The sequence below is a fragment of the Nicrophorus vespilloides genome, unplaced genomic scaffold (genome assembly GCF_001412225.1).
Source record: "Nicrophorus vespilloides isolate i.1.1-1 unplaced genomic scaffold, Nicve_v1.0, whole genome shotgun sequence".
NCBI classification, from domain to species: Eukaryota; Metazoa; Arthropoda; class Insecta; order Coleoptera; family Silphidae; genus Nicrophorus; species Nicrophorus vespilloides.
In genome coordinates, this window is record NW_017097249.1 from 26,977 (window position 1) to 45,551 (window position 18,575).

The 18,575-nt window shown below is 32.9% G+C and overlaps 6 protein-coding genes across 6 annotated transcripts; 5 read left to right on the forward strand and 1 right to left on the reverse strand.

Annotated features, from left to right (window-relative positions):
• The first annotated feature begins 1,230 nt into the window (after nucleotides 1–1,230).
• On the forward strand, nucleotides 1,231–2,775 carry LOC108559555 (COP9 signalosome complex subunit 3). The gene is made up of 3 exons (XM_017916877.1): nucleotides 1,231–1,384; nucleotides 1,442–1,684; nucleotides 1,747–2,775. Exons 1-3 carry the CDS (start codon nucleotides 1,330–1,332, stop codon nucleotides 2,718–2,720), a joined length of 1,272 nt encoding a protein of 423 aa, XP_017772366.1. The 5' UTR covers nucleotides 1,231–1,329; the 3' UTR covers nucleotides 2,721–2,775.
• On the reverse strand, nucleotides 2,705–3,271 carry LOC108559556 (DNA-binding protein SMUBP-2). Its single transcript, XM_017916878.1, has one exon. It carries the CDS (start codon nucleotides 3,165–3,167, stop codon nucleotides 2,778–2,780), a length of 390 nt encoding a protein of 129 aa, XP_017772367.1. The 5' UTR covers nucleotides 3,168–3,271; the 3' UTR covers nucleotides 2,705–2,777.
• A 240-nt stretch (nucleotides 3,272–3,511) lies between these two features.
• LOC108559557 lies at nucleotides 3,512–8,215 on the forward strand. Its single transcript, XM_017916879.1, has 8 exons — nucleotides 3,512–3,647; nucleotides 3,708–3,942; nucleotides 4,001–4,228; nucleotides 4,278–4,372; nucleotides 4,429–4,657; nucleotides 4,725–5,906; nucleotides 5,958–6,193; nucleotides 7,276–8,215. The coding sequence occupies exons 1-8, from the start codon at nucleotides 3,640–3,642 to the stop codon at nucleotides 7,442–7,444; spliced, it is 2,382 nt and encodes a 793-aa protein (XP_017772368.1). The 5' UTR covers nucleotides 3,512–3,639; the 3' UTR covers nucleotides 7,445–8,215.
• A 1,949-nt stretch (nucleotides 8,216–10,164) lies between these two features.
• On the forward strand, nucleotides 10,165–10,997 carry LOC108559548 (chymotrypsin-1-like). The gene is made up of 3 exons (XM_017916865.1): nucleotides 10,165–10,204; nucleotides 10,258–10,408; nucleotides 10,463–10,997. Exons 1-3 carry the CDS (start codon nucleotides 10,165–10,167, stop codon nucleotides 10,995–10,997), a joined length of 726 nt encoding a protein of 241 aa, XP_017772354.1.
• A 2,415-nt stretch (nucleotides 10,998–13,412) lies between these two features.
• LOC108559550 (chymotrypsin-1-like) lies at nucleotides 13,413–14,418 on the forward strand. Its single transcript, XM_017916867.1, has 3 exons — nucleotides 13,413–13,483; nucleotides 13,597–13,756; nucleotides 13,813–14,418. Exons 1-3 carry the CDS (start codon nucleotides 13,435–13,437, stop codon nucleotides 14,345–14,347), a joined length of 744 nt encoding a protein of 247 aa, XP_017772356.1. The 5' UTR covers nucleotides 13,413–13,434; the 3' UTR covers nucleotides 14,348–14,418.
• A 2,348-nt stretch (nucleotides 14,419–16,766) lies between these two features.
• LOC108559551 (chymotrypsin-1) lies at nucleotides 16,767–17,753 on the forward strand. Its single transcript, XM_017916868.1, has 3 exons — nucleotides 16,767–16,859; nucleotides 16,952–17,111; nucleotides 17,168–17,753. Exons 1-3 carry the CDS (start codon nucleotides 16,811–16,813, stop codon nucleotides 17,700–17,702), a joined length of 744 nt encoding a protein of 247 aa, XP_017772357.1. The 5' UTR covers nucleotides 16,767–16,810; the 3' UTR covers nucleotides 17,703–17,753.
• The last annotated feature ends 822 nt before the right edge of the window (nucleotides 17,754–18,575 follow it).

Consider the following 18,575-nt stretch of genomic DNA (forward strand, 5'->3'; position numbering starts at 1 on the left):
AGTCACATTTGAAAACAGGAGAAGTAAAGAAAGAAAGAAAAAAAATTGTCAATAATGATATAATTGTTGGCAAGAAAGTTGTTTATTTGCATCAGTCACATTTGAAAACAGGAGAAGTAAAGAAAGAAAGAAAAAAAATTGTCAATAATGATATAATTGTTGGCAAGAAAGTTGTTTATTTGCATCAGTCACATTTGAAAACAGGAGAAGTAAAGAAAGAAAGAAAAAAAATAGTCAATAATGATATAATTGTTGGCAAGAAAGTTGTTTATTTGCATCAGTCACATTTGAAAACAGGAGAAGCAAAAAATAATATTATTGTCAATAATAATGGCAAGAACGTTGTTAATTTGGATCAGTCATACAGGAAAACAGAGGGAGTAAAGGATGAAAAAATGAATATTGTTGATGACAGTAATAAACTTGCTAATTTTTATCAGTCATACAGTCAAACACTAGAAGCAGAGGCTGAAGATATGGAAGTTGATACAATGAATTCCCATATAACCAGTGTGGAACAGATTAATAAAAATAAACACGGAAATCAGCGTAATAAAATGAACAGAAGACAAATGCAAAGACGACTCCTTTATTTAGAGAAATTGAAAGAAAAACACAAAAGAGAAATGAAAGAATTTGGAAATTTTAAAAAATTAGACAGTTATGTTCAAAATTTCTTTAAAAGTCAGTTGTGCAATATTGGAAGGAAAAGCAAAGGAGAATATTATACATTTGAAGATAAAGTGTTTGCTTATGGCATTTTTAACCAAAGCAGAGCATGCTATAAATACTTATCCCATTTTTTTACTTTACCATCATTAGGGACAATTATGAGATTTCATAATAATGTTAGAGATGATTCTGCTTTAAAAGATAAAATATTCAATTTATTGAAGCAGCACATTAGCCAAAATAGTGGCATTGAAGAGATGCATTTTACTTCCCAAAACCAAGAAAATATGGAGCATGAATAAGGAAGTATACATACAATGCTTGAGATGTGATAAATTTAACGATATATTTGTTCTAATTAATTAATGTTGTTTTTTAAATTGTATGACACATTATACAATACATATGTAGTTATATAGTATTTTTGTGTATTTATTTACAAATATATGAATATTTTATTTAGTTATATTTTATATATGTAACAACACCAAAACATACGTGACAGAGCCGCTGCGGTACATTTCAGTTGGCAATGGTTTAAGTCATGATAATTTGTAGTGGTAGCAGTGGGTAGAAGATTAAGATCACTTCAATTGTCAGATAAATGTTTTTGATTTGACTGCTGAAACCGAAACCTAAATTATTAATACTGTTGAAATGGCCTCAGCCTTGGAACTGTTTGTAAACACGGTGAGGAACTCGTCTGCAGAGGGTAAAGATTGCAAAAAAAAATAATGAGAATTTCGTATTATTGTTAATTATTTTATAGGAAGTTATAGAGATCTTTGCGATTACTTGAACAAATCAAGTGAATTGCTTCTGAAGAATGCTACACATTTGGACAATGTCTTAGAAACACTTGATATCCAACAGCACTCCTTAGCAATACTTGCAATATTATGTGCAAAATTTAATGTGCCAGCTGCCGCTGCACAAAGCAACAGATATGCTCAAGCTCAAGAATTTATTTTAGGATGCAATGGAGAACACATCAGACTGGCCCCAGATATGTGTAATTAATTAGATAATGTTATTAATGATTATTTAAAAAAAATTATTTATATTATATTTCAGTTGCTGAATTATGTCATTCAATCACACTGTACTTACTGGAACAAAAGCAAGCCATCCGGGGCATTATGCTTTTGAAAAAAGCTATTAGTAAACTGCAATATTATGACACTCAACTTACATCAATTCATGCAGATTTTTGCCAATTGAGTTTGGTAGCAAAATGCTTTAAGGAGACATTGAAAGTTCTTGATATTGATATCACTGGTATGTGTCAGGAGAACACTCAAAATGGCCCATTTGATGCAAAATATTACCTACTCTACTACTACTATGGTGGCATGATATATTTAGCTGTTAGAAATTTGGAGAGGGCTCTATACTTCTTTGAAGTATGTATCACAACACCTGCATTAGCAGTTTCTCATATCATGATGGAAGCATACAGAAAATATATTCTGGTATCTCTACTTTCCTATGGGAAAGTTCAAATGATTCCAAAATACACAGCACAAGTTGTTACAAGATTCATTAAACCTATATCGCAGCCATACCATGATTTGGCTAATGCCTATGCATCTAATAAAAGTGTAGAATTAAGTGCAGTTGTTGCCAAAAACGCAGAAGTATATACAAGGGATCGTAATATGGGACTTGTAAATCAAGTGGTTGCAATGATGCATAAAAAGAATATCCAGAGGTTAACAAAAACTTTCTTAACATTGAGCCTTGGGGATGTGGCTAGTCGTGTTGGTTTGGAAAGCCCAAGTGATGCTGAGATTATTATCTTACATATGATAGAAGATGGACAGATATATGCAACTATAAATCAGAAAGATGGAATGGTTGTTTTCAGGGATGAGCCTGAAAAGTATAAGAAGTACATGAAGCTTGAGGCTCAGCTGATTTCATGCATGGAACTGGATCGCCAAATTTTGGCTATGGATGAGGAAATTCAAGTTAATCCTCAATATGTGAAGAAAGTTGCTGGGTTGCAGGATGATGAACAATCTAGTAAAAATACTTATGCTATGTAAATTTATTATCTTTTTCTTATTGTGTTTCTTTTTAATAAATAAATATATAACTTAAGACTACTTCTTTTTTGATTTTGATGGCTTGGCTTTTCTTTCAAGTTCCATTTGCTTCAGTTTCATTGTTAGCTTAGTTGAAGCCTGGGAGTGCTTTTCTTGGCTCAGTTTTATACCTGGATGAAGAAACTTTTGTTTTTCATCCTTCCTCACAGCATCACCACATCCATGGATTTCTGGTAAACCATGAGTAGTACAAAATCTTCCACTACAATATTTGCATGTGATTGCAAAGTCACTGGTTCGCGTCTTGCACTTTGTAAATGAACATGTGTTATCTATCTTCTTCACATTCTTCAGAACTACATCAAGATCTTTGTCAATCACAGCCTTTTGAAACTCCTTTGTTTTATTCTTAATGTTTTCATTTTTCGTTACTGTTACCGTTGCCATTGTAAAAAAAAACTCTTAATTTGTCCCAAATAACCCTCTATAACTCTCAAAATTAAGTGAAACCAATTCTGGGATACGAATGGATGAGAATCATACGAATTGAGGTTTGACGTCTGTCAAACATTCAAATTCATTACCAACTTGACTTGAGCTAATTGAAGTATTTATTTAAGCAGAGACTTAATCAATGGAAAAGTTCAAATTTATCCAACTGCGATTGTTTTAAACATCAAATCAAATTTTAAACTAAAGTTTGTATGATTATATTCATTATTGCATTACAAACATTCGCTAATAACTTCAAACGTAACCTGACATATTTTCTAATGACATATTGACTCGTTTTCTATTGTAAATAAATTAAAAAATAGTGAAAAAATCATGTAAACCATTCAACTGTGTGCAACAAATAGTTTGTAACAATTCCGTCTTAATTTAATTATCAAATAGTGCATTTAAATAAAAAATTACAATGGCTAAGTAAGTAAATTATGTGCTTTAATTAATTACCTTACTAATTAATTGTAACATATCTTCCAGAGAAATGATGATAACTTTTGTATATGATACACAACTAGTTAAGAGTGAAGAAGATGATCCAGCATCAGCAATCCTCTACTTTCATCCTGGCTGGGTGTCAGATCAACAGCGCACTGCACTTTGTGGCCAAATTATGGGTGTATCACACTTCTTGAAATCTGTATTTACATGTCCAAAAATCATATCATTGCAAAGTGGAAAGTTTGCCATCAGGGAATATGGAAAATATATTTTGGTATGTGTAACAAATATTATTTTGGATATTATTTTCATTTAATTATAATAATTTTCAGGCTGTTGGGACTGATCGTAACATAGCAGACTGGGTACTAGAATATAGAGCTGACACATTGTCTTCTTTAATCACATTCTTTCATAATGATTTGGAAGTTATGGGAGAATTATATAAGAACACAGAGACTTTATCAGCCAAACTGTATCATATGTTTGAGACATACTTAAAAATATTGACTTATAGCAGCAATTTGTTTTCAAACATACCAAAAATAAATTTACCAAAGGTAAGAATCATAATTCTTCAATTTTTATTAATAACATTCTTATTTTTAGAGTGCTAGTAATGTTTTCTTGGAAGCAATACAGATTTTGCAGTGCTGTCAAGAAGTGGATTTTGTTTTAGGTGGTACAATGCTTTACCATAATAAGTAAATTTAAGAAAAAGTTGTAATTCTCTTGTTTAATCAATTGCTTCACATTTTAGGGTTGTGGCGACCCAATTGAGTCAAAATTTGACCAAACGTCTAGTATTAACTGATCCATATCGTATTAAATCACCAGCAGAAATTTTTGAGGTTGATTACCAATTACCATTAGGAGTACAACTGTTACAGGTCTACATTGAAGGGGCAGATTACCAAGACTTATTGGAGGAGGCGACCAGATGTCGCACAGTGCATCAGTATTTAAATAAGAAAACTTATACAAAAAAGGTACTTGATTGTGACTTAAAAAAATATTTCGTATTAAAATCATATTAAATTAAATTTTCCTTTGTAGACACAGCCTATGAAGGAACCAGTTCTATCAGCAATGAAACGGGATCAATCTTTGATATTTACTACGGTACCTGAAGAAGATCCAGATGCAAATTCGCCGATAAATTTTGAAAATAATATTATAAATTCAGCTCCTCCAAGCCGACCTAAGTTTTTGAATTTACGCAACAAAACAACGGATGCGAAGATCGAGGAGAAGCCGAAAATGGAAGCTTCTACGACGACACCGTTTCACGGTAAAACGAGCATTTGTTCAACTCCAATGACTGATTTGAACAAGGTTGTACATCAGAACGTCATGTCTATTTGCGTGAACCCAGAGAATGGGGAGAATTCAGGATTCGAGAGCGATCAAAAGACTGACAGTTTAAATTCCGTGTTGTCTGCTGTTAGCGAAACAACGGAAAAATCGATTGGTACTAAGCTGACTAATAAAACCCCATATTTTACTGTGAATCAAATCAAACCTAGCAGCAGTTTGATGAATGTATGCGAGAAACCGCCACAAACCCCCGAGAAGAAGCCGAAAGTTTACAAGACCATCGCCGATCCTACATTCCCAGTATTCAAATCTGATGGCTCTTTGGTATCGGAATCATTTTACGAGCAGTATTTAAATAAGCACGTTGATATGTTAAATACGGAAGCCAGCAAACAGCAAGATGATTGTAAAGCGGACGATTGGAAATCGATTGAAGATTTTGACATCATTGCGCCTAAAAAGAATGAATTCGAAATGGTTCCTTTGGCAACTAAGGTGGCTGAAGCGAAACCGCAAGAGGCTCGAAAATCACTTTCGTTGCCTCTGAAATCACTATCTTTAGATTCCAATGATAACGTATTTTCTCCAGTAACGCGTGTTAAGCATTGCGGAGGTGTTCAATTAACACCGCTAATGTCTAAACTATCTCTTTTGGCGATGGAGGAAAAGTCGAGTGGATTTTGCAGTCGAGAGACAACACCCAGTGAGTACAAGGATTACCGTTTCACGCCCACCCATCCAAACTATACATTTGTGAATCCTAAAAGTGGAAAGTCTAATAAAGGCGAGAGCAAGTTCAGAACGCGAATTCACGAAAAGTTGAAGAAAGGTGTGTTGTTTGTGTGCGGACAGCAAGATATGGTTGTTGGTTTGTTGCTAGAGGAGGATGGATGCGAAAATCCTGAAATGATCAAGAAATTGGTAAGGTATTAAATATGGTCATTTGGAAGGGTATTTGAACATTGATTTTAGTGGGAGATGTGTGTGGAGTATTTGGGTAAGCTTGAGAAACAACTAAGGCAGTGTCTGGAAATGTGTCCCAGCAATAACAACGGCCAAAACGGCGAACCATACAGTTACTTGACGATGGAGCAACACTGGGATACCGTGCAGAGGGGTGGTCCTTGGGGCGCCACTGAATTAGGAGCACTCACTCATCTGCATCGAGATTTCGCGAACTCCAAAAATTTAACAGAAATTTTATTAAGGTAAACAGTTTTTTTTTCTATAGTGTTAAGAACGAATTTTGATTATATATATTTAAACTTACAATTATTACTATTTATTGGTTATAATATAAATATATTAGATAATTATAATATTTTCTAACAATTGCACTTTTTTGGTGTTTGTCTATAATTGTTTGTAGTTTGAAATTATTATTATACAGTGGAACCTCGCATAACGAGCATTTCGCTTAACGAGCAAAATGAATTGTAAGAAGAAATGACTCGCTTAACGAGCGACGTTTCGCATAACGAGTGACGATGGGAAGAGAAGTCCCTGATTGCGCGCCTGCTACATCATTTTTAAAACTTGTGTACACATATTATGTGTATTTTTGAATATGTTTCACTATACGAGTATTCACTACAAGAATAAAAATCCGGAAATTTTGGAACGGATTAAACTTAACGAGTTTAATCCGTTCCAAAATTTCGAGAGGTTCCACTGTATATGTTTTAATGATACGATAAAGTAAAATCATTTTGACAGATCCAACTTTAGATATGCCAAAATTCTTCTGTTGTAAATCGACAAAATCGATAGCGTACACGTTAGCCACCATTTTCGAGTTAATAAACGCTATAAATTTGAGTTGGTCAGTGATTCTATTGCTCTCACGAAGCAGTGATGCGATGTACATGTATATGGGATTCTTAGCCGTGTTTCTTATTCCTTATCCGACTTTTATAATAGGAGTACATTTTCTTCTACGTTGCTTAATAGTACCATTAGTTGGAATTATAGTAGGATCAATTGTATCAAATATTGTATGGATCGTGCTGCTTTTTGTACTAAAATCATACTCTGAAGCTACGAATTTCAATATATTTTATATAGGCTCATTAAATAGATGGACTCTGATAGCGTTATGGTCGGTAATCATTATCTACGATTTATATTTCTTATCATTCGTACTGCATGTGCTATTTTTAATGAACAAAAAGACGAAACGAAATATTTTTCACGTTGGAGTTGACAGTGATTTATATCCTTACAGAAGATTCGGTTTGAGTGTTCAAATATTATTTAGATGTTTTTGATAATGTGGATGTTCTTATTTCAGAGACGATGATTCCATAATTTATGGGCATCACAGTGGTAAAACCGAAGTATACTATCTTCAGGCAGCTAGTAGTAATGCTGGATTACCCACTCCTGCAGATCCCATGGGTGTCGTTCCATTGAAGGCTAAAAGGCGCTTGGAGCGAGATCACGGAGTAATTTTATTGTAAACGATTTTAGAATAATTATAGAGTACTACGTCCCGTGTCAAAAAAATAATCATAATTGTGATATATGATATATTTTCAATTTCCATTTCTTGTATTCGGCGTGCCAAGGTATTCAGTTGTGATATAATTGATAATTCCATTTTTTTCGATTGCTTATCACTGAGCGCACTGAATTTACACGTACATTTGATAAGTCAAAATCTATTATATTCTATTAAACTATATATACACGAGAAATTAAATGAAGCATCTATTTTGTAAGATTGATATCGCCTCTGAGATTATTAACAAAGAAAAAAGAGTAAGTTAAACCGAGTTCTGTTTTAAAGATTTTTTTGTTACGGCTTCGAAGTATACCATGAAATGGAGGTTTATTTTAATGTTTTTTAGTGAATGTTGGTAGCAAAATAGTTTTCCTGTCCATTGTGTATTGCTGTTAAAATGAATATTGTAGATTGTATAATCAGTATTAGTGTGATTTAAACTCGATGATTATTATTAGTTTTAGCTGTCCGACTAGTCAATTTGTTAGATATCGAATGTAGTTTACGTTTCACCCGCCAAGCTTCCAGTATATCTACTATACATAATATAGTATTGTTTCGTTCTTAACTAATTTTATTGTACTTTACGAGAGTCGCATGACTGTAAATAATTTTATTGTTTAAATTTTATGATCATCTGTCCATATTATATACACTGTTTTTACTTATTGATTTGTTGTTTTAGACTTATTTATTATTATAAGCGATCTGTGCAATATTACATTTCCATAGCTTAACATTATATTAAATGTTAAATATAATTTGAAAATGTCCATGATTTATCTTTATTAATTTTCAATAAATCGTACCTAAGTATTTATTTATTTTTTTATTTTCAATAAATGTGGAAGCTACAGACTAAAAAGTGTTCGATAATGACTACAAATACCTACACTCACCCAAATATTGTACTCTCACTATATTAATTCTCTACTATAAAAAAATATGTTTATGTAGTTAGACTCATGAAACTCTAGAAACAAACCAAGAACCCACTGGATTATAGTGCAAGAAGTTGTTAATAGTCTTATTGTGTTTATTATCGTAAAAACTCCAACTTTACCTTTTGAATTCCTTAAATACTCATTTATATACATTTAGATGAGGTCTTCCACTACAATCAAGCCATCACTGAGTATAAATATATGAAAGTATATGATTGATTAAAATACATCAATATTTCCCAAAGTGTGGTGCGCGTATGGGCCCCGGGTGTATGGAAAAGTTTGATGGGGGCACACGGTACGGTTTTGTATATATGCTCCAAATCGAAAATATTGATGAGTCCATTGACATTGCGAATTTTGCAAATCTTATGGCGATTGCTTGATACGAAAAAGGTCAAGAAATTTATGACGACTTTTTATTTTGCCAGCCGTTATAACATACAACAGGAGAAGATATTGTTGCAAGAACTTAGAATATTGCTCCAAATGTCATATCCACACATTATTGCATTCACAGAGAGGCTTTGGCAACACGTAAGATGCCCGGTGATCTACAAAAAGTTCTAGAAAGCGTGAAAATTATTAACAACATTGAAAGCAGTCCTTTGAATACACGACTTTTGTCGCTAATATGTGAAGAAATGGGAAGTAGTCATACTCAGCTTCTTTTTCATGTTCGCTGGTAAAATTGATCCTGATATTCTGAAATGTATAATACAGCATTTAGAGAAACATGTGATCCTGAGAAACTATTGTCCTGATTTAAACAAAATATTGAATAGATATGATATCTATTCAACATTATTGCATGTGGAAGAAGAGCGATTGTTTCCTTCAAGGCAGCCCAATCCCATAGGTCTTATCTTTGAAATCATAGCACATTGTCCCGATTTTTTAATAGATGTCCCGGATTCAAGGATAAATTGTATTTTCTGGATTGTTGCATGTAAAGTATAGACTGGGAAGTCAAATTTAGTAATCCAAGTCATATTCCAATTTTATATTGAACCAATCTAGTCATATTTGCTTAGGAGTACCTGCAGAGACTAATGTTGGACTAGCATGACTGAAATATTTTTTAGACTTGTACTGATATGTCTCAATTGCAGACTTGATATCCTCCCTATGTATACCTACAATAAACTTTATCAACATATGCTGAGGCCGCTCAACAATCTTGATATTAATCTTCATTAAATATGAGTTCTCCAAAGTCGTAAAACTAAAGAAATCGTATGAGAAATCACGACCATACATGAATTCAAATTGTCTGCATTCTTCATTACAATATCATATACAGTTAAGATACAAATGGAGTTGGTCTGTCTGTCTGACCCATAGGTTGAGAACCGCTGCTATACAGTATAAATGCAGTGTCAATAAAGGAATAGTAAAGTTTGTGTATAGAAATATCATTTGTTCTTCTTTACTAAAAAATACTTCTTTACTTTAAAAAATATATATTTTTTTCTATTGTTTCTTATTTACACTTAATATCGTAATACTGTAATACATATCGGCTTTATTCATTGATTGGGATAAATAAACACGCACTTTATCTGATAATTAATTAATTAATTATACCGTATATTCTAGTCTAGCCTCTGTCTACAATTAACAAATAAAATACGGCTTATTCAAAGTGATTAAATAAACAAATTAGTCATTAGTTTCCTTTCTCGACCATATATAAAAGCCGCTTGCGAAATGTATCAATCAAATCAGAACCATGTTGACTCAATTACAAATCTTACTCTTCTGCACTGCAAGTAAGTCGTTTTTCAATTTTATAGTAATCTCGATTAATCCAATTTGCCAATAGTTACGCCAATCTTTGGCATTTTTGGTGGGAAAACCGCGGAGCTTGGGCAATTTCCGCACGTCGCTTCGTTGCGTTTGAACAATTTCCATTTCTGTTCTGGCTCTATCATAAGCGAGAAATTTATTCTGACTTCAGCCTACTGCAAATCAAGGTCCTATTTTTTTTAAATAGTAATATGAGAGATATTTATTTTTGTTTTGTTTAGGGGTTCCATCGAACTGATTACAGCTGTTGTGGGAACCATTCATCAAGTAAACGGTGGAGATCATTACAATATCGTCAAATATTTGAACCACGAGAATTGGACACAAGCTTCTCTTTTAAATGATATCGCCATTGTTGAAGTGAAAACTCCAATAAGGTTTAATAAATTTGTTCAGCCTATTAGATTACCTACGAAGTTATTCGATGACAAAGGAATTGCGACGGTTTCTGGATTCGGGACAGTTTCGTATCCGAATGTTCCTTCAAAGTACCTCATGTGGGTAGATCAAAGGATTTTGGGATTGGAACGATGCAGAATCGCCAATGCTCCGGTTATAGTTTACGACAGTCAGATATGTTCGCATCCAGATGCTGGACAGGGTATCTGCGAAGGAGATATTGGTGGAGCGTTGGTCATGGATGGAACCTTAATCGGGATTGCTTCAAAATCTACATACTATTGCGGTTCCGGTTTACATGATTTCTATACTAATGTTTACTTCTACTTAGACTGGGTCACCAATAACTCTAATTAGTTTTAAAATAAGTTTATAATTATCCTGTATTAAGCTCATAAACAATGACTTTAATGACCAGTTGATTATTGTTGCATTCAATATATTATTATGTAATTTATATGATTAAAAGTTCTATCTTACAAAGTATTTCTAGCCAAAGGCATGATAATAATCAACCATGATTCAATTATACAAGGTACATCTTTATTATTTTCTTAATCACAAGATTTGTTCACACCCCACGGTCTTGGTGATACAACAGCTATTATGATATAAATAAAATCTTATTTTGACACTTGAAAATTAAGAAAAAAAATCTGTGACCCAACGTCAAATTTACCACGAATTCAATTAAAGTGCACATTAGATTTGTTACACATGGAACCATCTACAACTTGTTATGCCACTAAGTGCAAACATTTTCTTTTTTCTGGTTAAGATGTGAACATTTTATTCAGAATAAGTGATTAACAAATATGATAAACATTCTATTTACAGCGTATTGTTGTTATTTTTCTAATCAATAATATTTCCTACCGCGTGTATTGTAATTTTTATTGCTACCGTTATCTGAGACTTATATCTATGTGTTCGTGGAACGTGTGTCTATTTGTTATTTATAAAAAAAATATTATTTGTATTCCAAAGCCACTTGAATGAATGAGTAGTATCCACTTCAAATTAATAAACCGGCTAAAACATAGTTATCCACTTCTGAAACGCGTTTATAAATTGTTACACGCTAACCGACATTTTAATTAAGAAATTTATATAGAAATTTAAACTATTTACACCGTCTTATCGATTATTATCAGAATTAACGAAATGTTATTTTTAAATTAATTAGTAACAATGATGCTAAAAATAGTATTTTTTAATATCGTCATATATCATTTCTAATCTAATCCATATCACCGAATCCATTTTTTAAGATTGAAGTTCTGGTTTGAAATGTTTTAGTCGTTGCATTTTTAAGCTGTTCTACTTGATAACTTTATAATGATAAATAATTTATATATTATAAAAACTGAGATATACAATAATAAACATATACAAAATGTACTTGTTTATTGTTAATATAATTGATCAAAGATAATTTGTTTGGTAAATAAGAAATATTTAATATACTTATTAATATTATCATGATTATTCTTGTGAGTTTTGAAATAAATGACCTACATTATTTATAATCCAGAGAACGTTTTGTAATTGCATCAACGCGCAATCGATGATGTGAATTAACGATTAAGCAAGACAAATGTGCCATAAATCTATGGGGATTAACAGTGAATCTATTTCACAATTACAAAATTCGAAGGAGCCTGTTTATTTTTGTTAATCTAAAATTGTATATAAATAATTTTGTTTTGGTCACAAACACAAGATTTTAATCTCACTTTATAAAAAATGAAGTACTTACTTACAGTAAAAATCTTCATAAAGATATCACAAAGAGAGTTTTTTTAAAAATTAGCAAATATTTTATTTTGAATTCAATTAGTTTTAGACGCTGGATATCACCTATCAGGCACTTGACGAAATAACAACTTACGAAAGTTAAGCAATATCTTCAGGAATAAATGATTCTTGATTAACGCGGGATATATTTTTTTGCATTGTAAATATAATAAATAATATTACTATTGTTTTAAAATAAATTAATGAAATTAGAAATTTGTAGCATATTTTAAAAAAGTTTCAAGATTTTTAATATTCAATCAGAAAAAAAAATATAACTAAGATCAATTCCGATTCACATAGTTAACCCTGAAAGGATATAATTAAATAATAATTATTATTATTAAGATTAATTTTAATTCAGTTTAGATTTAGATAAACAACATATCTGTATTTTTTCGAAACATTACATTTCCACTGATTTATAAATATCACTTTAATCCCCTTGGCTTTATTTTAATCTTCATTCTGTCTGCTGATCCAGTTTAAATTTAAAGGCATTAATTATTATTAATATTTATACAAAACTTATAACATGCAAGATTTATATTTTAAATATATTATTTGCTTTGTACATGAAGAATTGTTATAACAATAATATTTAGTATTTATTTATTATTTGGGGGCGCTGGGATAATATTGTTTGGGGGCACTGTACAGCCAAAGTTTATGTTAATTGTGTTTATTTTGATGTTTTGATTGAATGGGGTCTTGGATTACATACCAAAATGCCTAAATGCGCCTCTGGTTTACAATACCATATTTAGGATTGTTAGCAAAGTGTAAAGATTACATTATGTTTAAGACATATGGTAATTATTGATCTAAGTATAGAAAAATAAATTTCCATACAATGAAGATTTTAGTGATAATAAATAGTGTAATCAAGTTAATCAAAAATTATCTGAGATAAAAGAAGAAAATTTTTATCATTTCCCGTAAATAGCGACTATAAATACGGATTCCCAAAACAGTTAGATTCATAACAAGCTTAAACATGGTTAAGGTTGCATTACTCGTCCTCTGCGGACTCGTCGGTGCTTTTGGTAAGTGACCATAAAAAAAGTATATTAAAAATATAGCGGCTGAAGTGTGGCCAATAAATATGTTAAATAATAAGAATATAGAGATTATTAAAAGATGTTGTTACTTTTTGCAGCTGCCCCAAGCGAATTGGGATGGCGTATCGTTGGTGGCGAAAACGCTGCTGATGGTCAATTCCCATACCAAATCTCTTTGAGGTATGGTGGTTCCCATTCCTGCGGTGGTTCTATCTTGGACGATAACACCATCCTTTGCGCCGCTCACTGCGTCGATGGGTAATATTATAAAGACAATTATAATAAGCATAAGCATTAACAGTTTATTTGCATAGACGTACGCCATCCATGATGACCGTTGTTGTTGGATCCAACGCCCTCTCCCAAGGCGGAGACACTTACCAGGTCAAGAGCTTCGTCGTTCACGAGAAATACGACTCATACAGGATCCAAAATGACGTTTCCATCTTGAAATTGGAAAGCCCAATCACCTTCGGCCCCAAGGTCCAACCCGTTAAATTGCCAACTACCAATATCGCCGGAGATTCTGATGTTACCCTCAGCGGATGGGGAAGAACCAGCTACCCCGGAAACATTCCGGATGCTCTCCAGTTCATCCACCTTAAGACTTTGACCGTCGAAACCTGCCAGAAATTGCAATCCGCCATGGATGTTATCGAATCCGAAGTCTGCACCCTGACCAAGTCCGGAGAAGGCGCTTGCCACGGTGACTCCGGTGGTCCATTGGTCGACTCCAACGGCAGCCAAATCGGTATCGTCTCCTGGGGAACCCCATGCGCGCGTGGATTCCCAGATGTCTTCACCAGGGTCTTCTCCTTCTTGGACTGGATCGCACAGAACCGTCACTAAATTACATTGAATTCTAGTTTATGCCCGCATTTCATCGATTGATTAAATAATAAAAATAATATTGAAAAATATACTTTTATTAATAAAAACTTTGAACCGTTGAGTTCCAACAATAAAATATAATTCACCTTTGTTCTATTAATATTATTGATTTATCAGTGAAATGATCTTTAGAAATAAGCTTCCATAAATCACAAGGAAGCCTAATCTGATTCTTTTGCATCGATTATTTAATTTTAAAAGTTGCAAATTTTTATTGGAAGAAATTAAATATCACGTAGAATAAAATGGAGTTGAAATGAAGTTAAGAATCGAAAACTCTTAACATATATCACCAATTTTGGTTAACCAGACGAATGCCGGGTTTTGGCTAATGATGGGGAATAGTGTTAATTGAAGACCCAAATTATAATTTGTTTATCCTCATAATGATTGTCTTATTCATGATAATTTGAAGTTTTTCAAAATACATTTCTTTTCTATTTTCTGGGTGATGTACTGCAAAACTAAATAAAAAACCTAATGAAGAATGACATCATGAAAAGTCTTTGTTGTTTGATAAATATATATATATATATATATTGAATAATATATACATTTCCACGAATTAAAGAATTCTTAGATGCCGAGTTGCTTGGAATCGATTCAATCTGAAGTCTATGAACACTATAAACTAAAATTACGTGGAGTTTGAATTACATGCATATTTGGAGGCATGAGAGCATGGACACTTTAAAGAATACTACGGTATCCCTTGCATGTAGGGTTAACGTAATAGAAATTAACATAGTTAATAATAGTCAATTTTGATACTAAGTAACTTAAATAAAAATATTAATTCTAATGCACAAGAAACTTTGATTCTAAAGGGCAGCTTGTGAATAAATAAAAGTTATAAAAAATAGTTTTTTAATATTCCTATTATTTACACGATTCAAATTATAAATATACATATAAACACACTAAGAATACATCTTTTATGTTCAAATTTGAGTGTTGAAATCCTATATTGATGATCGAAAGTTTTTTATCAAATTGGAAGAAGCACAAACTGAGCTGAGCCGAATCGAGCGTTCCACAAGGTAGTGTCTTGGGGCCAATTTATTTCTCTTATACACTGCAGATATACCAACAACAGAGAAAACAAATATGGCAACATTTGCAGATTGCACAGCAATCATGGCATCAGACGAAAGTTCCAGAATTACATCTCAACATCTTCAAGACGAGCTCGAGATATGGTTCAGAAAGTGGCGAATTGGTATAAACCAATCAAAATCGGTGCATGTTACTTTCACCTTAAAACGAGACACATGTCCTCCAGTCAAACTTAACAACAAAATAGTTCCAGCATCTACAAGGGTGAGATACTTGGGAATGTACATGGACACGAGATTGACTTGGAAGGACCATATTCAGCCAAAACGTGAACAACTAGAAATGAAATTTAGAAATGTATTGGCTGCTGCGCGCAAATTCTCAGTTGACTTTGAAAAACAAGTTGCTAGTGTACAAAGTCATATTAAAACCAGTCTGGACTTACGGTATCCAAATAATGGGAACAGCATGCTCTATTAATATTAAAAAAATCCAAGTATTCCAATCCAAAAGTATTAGAAGGCTCGCGGGAGCTCCATGGTACATCACCAATAAAAAACTGCACCAGGACTTTGGAATAAAAATAGTGGAAGAGGTTGCCAAAGATTTCTCAAAAAAATACACGAACAGGCTTGATTCGCATACGAACCCGTTGGCGGTCAACCTTCTCGACAATGTCGTGACAAGAAGATTAAAGCGCTTCAAGCCCTTGGATCTCCAATTTAAGTTTAAGTGAAGAATAAATAATTAAATATTATATACAAACGTTATGGAATGGTGCCACTGGACTTCCTAATGTAAACAGCGAACAGATTTGATAAATGTTCAGTAGAATAGATTGTAAATAAAAACTGACAAAAAAAAAGTTCAAATTTTTTATACTGTTTTAACAAAACTGTTATCTTTATATCAGAAATTCAATTTCTAGAATTTCTTTTCGTTGCGAATTATTTCACTTTGTCATTAATTCCTTTTAATTAACTATTATATTAATAATAATAATTATTATTTTTTTTAGACTTATTTGTTTCAACCTAAATTATTTCTTTATTATGAAGAATATTGAACAACATAATATTTTTATTGATTATTGTGCACTCAAAAATATATAAAAATGTTTATTTTTGAGAGGTTTTGTGATAAAAAATGATTATTTTTAAAATTATATCTTTAATCAAAATTTGATATATATTTTATATTTAGAATGAAATAAGAAAAGGAAAGCTGCAATTTGATCCTTTGCATCAGAAGCTATACGCAATAGGATTATTAATTTTGCTACTCATTTTTATCAATGTCCGATTATTGATATATTTTGGTATAAAAGCAAATAAAAATGCGAAATAAATTAAACCAAATCAAACAATGACTAAGGTTGCATTCATCGTACTGTGCGGACTCGTAGGAGCCTTAGGTAAGTTATTAATAGTCAAAGAGCTTAGTATTTGTTTTTTATGTCTACTATAAATTTTATTTACTTACTTCATATTTGTGTTTTGGTAATAGCTGCTCCTCGTGATCTGGGATGGCGTATCGTGGGTGGACATGAAGCAGGAGAAGCCCAATTCCCATACCAAGTCTCTTTGAGATATGGCGGTTCCCACACCTGCGGAGGTTCCATCTTGGATGAGACCACCATCCTTTGCGCTGCTCATTGCGTCGATGGGTAATATAATGCATACGTCATATATTTGAATAAAAATTACATAAGTGTTTTAATAGACGTATGCCGTCCATGATGACTGTTGTCGTCGGTAGCCACTACCTTTCTGAAGGCGGTGTATCTCACCAAGTCAAGAGCTTTGTTGTCCACGAGCAATACGATTCCTACAGGATCCAAAACGACGTTTCCATCTTGAAATTGGACACCCCAATAAGTTTCAACACTAAGGTCCAAGCCGTTAAGTTGCCAACCTCCAACATCGGCGGTGATGCTGATGTCATCCTCAGTGGATGGGGTAGGACCAACTACCCAGGAGACATTCCCGATGAACTCCAATACATTCAACTCAGGACTTTGACCGTCGAAACTTGCCAGAAATTGCAATCCGCCATGGACGTTATTGAATCCGAAGTCTGCACCCTGACCAAGTCCGGTGAAGGCGCCTGTCACGGTGATTCCGGCGGTCCTTTAGTTGACTTTAACGGAAACCAAATCGGTATCGTTTCTTGGGGAACCCCATGCGCACGTGGATTCCCTGACGTCTTCACCAGGGTCTTCTCCTTCTTGGACTGGATTGCACAGAATCGTCACTAAAATGATAAAAAATTGAATTCACAAATAAATAAATATGATTATTATAACAAATATTTTTCTAATGCTTAATTATGTTTAGCCATGAGATGGTGCTGCAATATAATTTGATAATTTTGAAGATTTCAAAATATCCTATATAAAATAGCAAGGTCCTCCTACTGTTATTTTTGAAAAATTGAACTATACTATAACATATTTCAAGCTTTCAAAGATAGTTACTACAGGGCCGGCTCAAATTTTCTGGGGAGCGGTTTTATAAATTGGTAGAAACAAAAATAGCGAAAAACTACGTTTGGCGATTTTCGGTTCTAGGTTTTTTTTTACTCAAATGAAGAACGCGTATATAAAGTCTGTAAGTATAAAAACGGAAATAAAAGTTATTATAAGTTTTGAAAATACATATTTATTGCATAAAATAATGATAACTTAAAGAAATTGTAATATATAACAATCACCACTTACATTTCTTTTAATTAAATATTCATTAGAGAATATTACAAACATATTAATGAATATTTGTAATTCAAGGTATTATTGTTGGACATAAGGGAAGTAAAGGAGATATGGGCTTTCCGCCGAGTGTGGTATGTCGATAAGAAGTGAAATTAGTTTGTGTTGTTTTTCGTGAAACTATTAAGGGCATAGACGTAAGATCGGAAACGTAAGATCGGGGACAAATTGGATCACAAGGATTTAGTGGACCTCGAGCGATTCCAGGACCGGCCCGGTGGCATCTCCAGGAGATGTTGTCAGCTTACAATAATATTATTCAGTCGACACCGGATTATTACATTCCAGGAGTGGCGGGGAATCCAGGAATGGTTGAGAATTTAAGCCAAGATTCTGGAAATTTAATTTATATATATATATATA